The sequence below is a fragment of the Salvelinus sp. IW2-2015 genome, linkage group LG14 (genome assembly GCF_002910315.2).
Source record: "Salvelinus sp. IW2-2015 linkage group LG14, ASM291031v2, whole genome shotgun sequence".
Classification (NCBI taxonomy): domain Eukaryota; kingdom Metazoa; phylum Chordata; class Actinopteri; order Salmoniformes; family Salmonidae; genus Salvelinus; species Salvelinus sp. IW2-2015.
Window position 1 is genome coordinate 32945746 of NC_036854.1, and position 3677 is coordinate 32949422.

The following is a 3677-nucleotide window of genomic DNA, read 5'->3' on the forward strand; positions in this document are numbered from 1 at the left end:
GGGAGAAGGTCTGTGGTCTGAATGAGACAAAAATTAGAGCTTTTTTTTTTTGTTGTCTAAAACTTCCACTCACGCCGTGGTTTGGAATGGAAAAAGAAGGATGAGTACAACCCCATGAACACTCATCCCACCGAAGCATGGAGGTGAAACATATTCTTGGGGATGCTTCTGCAAAGGGGACCGGACGACTGCACCGTATTGAGGGGAGGATGATGGGGCCATGTATCGCGAGATCTTGACCAACAACCCCTTCCTCAGTAAGAGCATTGAATATGGGTCGTGGCGGTCCTTTCCAGCATGACAACGACCCGAAACCACAGCCAGGGCAACTAAGGAGTGGCTCCGTTAAAGCAAGCATCTCAAGTCCTGGAGTGGCCTTGCCAGTCTCCAGACCTGAACCAATAGAAAATCTTTGGAGGGAGCCGAAAGTCGTATTGCCGCAGCGACGCCCGAAACCTGAGGATCTGGAGAAGGTCTGTATGAGGAGTGGGCCAATCCCTGTGCAGTGTGTGCAAACCTGTCAAGAAACCAGAAACGTATGATCTCTGTAATTGCAAACAAGTTTCTGTACCAAATATAAGTTCTGCTTTTCTGATGTATCAAATACTTATGTCATGCAATAAAATGCAAATTAATTACTTAAAAATCATACAATGTGATTTTCTGGATTTTTGTTTTAGATTCCMTCTCTCACAGTTGAAGTGTACCTATGATAAAAAATACAGACCTCTACATGCTTTGTAAGTAGGAAAACCTGCAAAATCGTCAGTGTATCAAATACTTGTTCTCCCCACTGTATATGAAGTTTCCATACTATGCGTTGTGCATGTAATTTGAAAAAATATGAAAGTGTTTTTGTTAAGAGAGGGATGTGATTTGAGAAGCTATAAGAGATCATTTTTTAACATAAACCTTTCACAGTGAGTAGTTACCGCCCGGAGTGAGGTCGCCCCTTTCCACCAAAATGAATAAATGATGGGTTAAGAAAAAGCCAGAAATGCTTGAAGCGGCAGCTACACGTTTAAAATGGTTTGAACTTTCAATCTTAACACGAGGTGAAGAAAAAAAACTCACTTCTCAGACAATCACTGGAATGGCAGATTAGCTGTCCTGAGTAAAGTATTTTTGAAAGCGAATTTAAGRAGGACCATCCTGTTACTCTGCTCAAACCATCGTATTACACTGCTCTCATCACCCCACTGGGAACCATCGACAAGGCTGGCTAGTTTATCTTCAAAGAAGCATCTTCAAGAAACATTTRGGAGAATCAGAGCCTTACAAGCGTGCTGTGAATAGGCCCAACCCCCTTCCAAGGCTGCCCTGTTCATCGAGAGATCCCTGGCGAACCCAGGCATTTCACGTAAAAACATTCATGATTTCTTACTCAAAGCGGGCAGCGGTTCGTGTGCAAAGTATATGGTTACTGTAGGTGAGAATAGTTTCTGAATGTCCCAATGTTAAGTGTCTCTGTCCCTCTCTCTCTCCCTCTCCATATTTTCTTTAACAAGCAGCCATGTTGTTGTCATTCCGCTAGGGACCTGTTTTCAGTGTATTAAGTCTCCTGTCAATAAGAGTATGTATGTATATCCTGTGTTCCCATTTAATTAGCTTGTAAATAAATAATTAAAGTAATTTGTTTAGTACTGAATCATAAGTAAGGCTCTGGTTTTTGCAGATGCAAGGAGGTTACGACTGTTCAGAATGATAATATGATACGAGGTTATGATTAATAAGTTGACTGTTTATAGATGTGATAGGTAAAGACCTTTTAGAGTTTAATTAGGGAGATGGTAACTCTTTAAAGAAACGCTCTCGTGGTGCCCCAGATCCTAACGAGTTAATTGTTACATTGTTACAGTTAATTGTTACATCGGGTAACAATTAAACATAGTTAGTTAATTTGATAAATAACAGTCTTCAGATTAATGTTAAAGTCAAGTCACGACAACGTGACTTGACACACACACACACCACACCCACACACCACACACACACACACACACACACACCACACACACACACACACACACACACACACACACACACACACACACACACACACACACAACACACACACCCACACACAACACAACACGTACACACACAGTTGTTAAACAGTTATGTCTACAGTATGGTTAATAAAAAATAACCACACCCACAGTACCCCCATTCCACGCCAACCCCTGTACTCACCATTGTTTGTGGTCAGCGTCACAGTTACAGTCGTATTTGGGGTCAGTACAGTTCCTGTCGATACCACAGGAACACTTCTGTATCCCTGGCCCTGATCCTCCCCAGTAGAAATGTTTCTCACTGCTCTTACCCACCCACCATGTGTAGGGGGTCCCATCTAGAGAGACACAGACACACACAGGAGATATTAGTATAAGACATATACACACACACACACACACACTTTTTAAGATTCCAAACCAGTCCCAATTCCAGTCTGCTGCATGGTTCATGTCTCTTAAAATGTGTGTGTGTCTATGAGGTGGGGGGGGGGTCACTGGTCTGTAATAAGAGACGTAATATTGTTTTATTCAGATGCTCCGCTCTGTAGAGTAGAAAGATATGCATAATATCTGGGAACAGCACAATAACACACACAATATGAGACTATATGAGAGAGGAGAAGATTGCTATTCTCTTTATTTCTAATAAAGGGCACAATATACGGATATAGATCTTCTATTCTGTTGTGATAAAATCCCAAATATAAAATGCTATGAATATTATAATCCAAGACACAGTATAGAGAGGAGATGAGTAAGCAAAAGCAATGATAATCTCTGAAACACACAACATCTCTCTGTCTCACCTTAGTGGCACACAGAGTTTCATTCAAAAATGCTATACAGTATATCCATTTTCAGAAATGTTGGCAACCATCACTCCAGTGTTCCAATGGCACGTTGTGTGTGTGTTAGCTAATCCAAGTTTATCATTTAAAAGTCTAATTGATCATTAGAAAACCCTTTTGCAATTATGTTAGCACAGCTGAAAACTGTTGTCCTGATTAATAAAGAAGCAATAAAACTGGCCTTCTTTAGAKTAGTCGAGTAACTGGAGCATCAGCATTTGTGGGTTCAATTACAGGCTCAAAATGGCCAGAAACAAATAGCYTCTGTGTAAATGATACACTTGTGACATTAATATATTTTTACAAATAATAACTAAATACAGTAATATAATATCTGTACGTAAAACATTTACATTTGACATTGTAGACATTTAGCAGATGCTATTATCAAGAGCGACTTACAGTAAGTGCATTCATCTTAAGTTAGCTAGGTGAGGCAACCACATATCAGTCAAATATACAGGACACAAACATTCCATTCCAGCTAAACAATGGCTATATAGCGTTTTGCAAAGTGTTCAAACACATCTAAAATCTATGAATAAAAAATATGAGAACAGTAATATTTTACACACACATGAAGGTACCCATAAGCAATAATTTCTGAGGAAAAAAAATACAAATTTGACTTTTATGGGGGGATATAGCATTTTGTAAATTAAATAATTTATTCCTGCATTTCTAATATCTCATCAAACACTGGGTGTATGTGTGGCGGATTGTGTGTGTATGTGAGTGTGTGTGAGTGCTTGTGTGAGTGCTTGTGTGTGTGTGTGTGTGTGTGTGTGTGTGTGTGTGTGTGTGTGTGTGTGTG

At 39.9% G+C, this 3677-nt stretch overlaps 1 protein-coding gene across 1 annotated transcript in view; it reads right to left on the reverse strand.

Moving 5' to 3' along the window:
• cntnap2a (contactin associated protein 2a) overlaps positions 1-3677 on the reverse strand; it is a 116589-nt gene that overhangs the window by 56611 nt on the left and 56301 nt on the right. Inside the window, 1 exon segment of the mRNA XM_070446807.1 lies at positions 2194-2350. Coding sequence (XP_070302908.1) covers positions 2194-2350 — 157 coding nt within the window.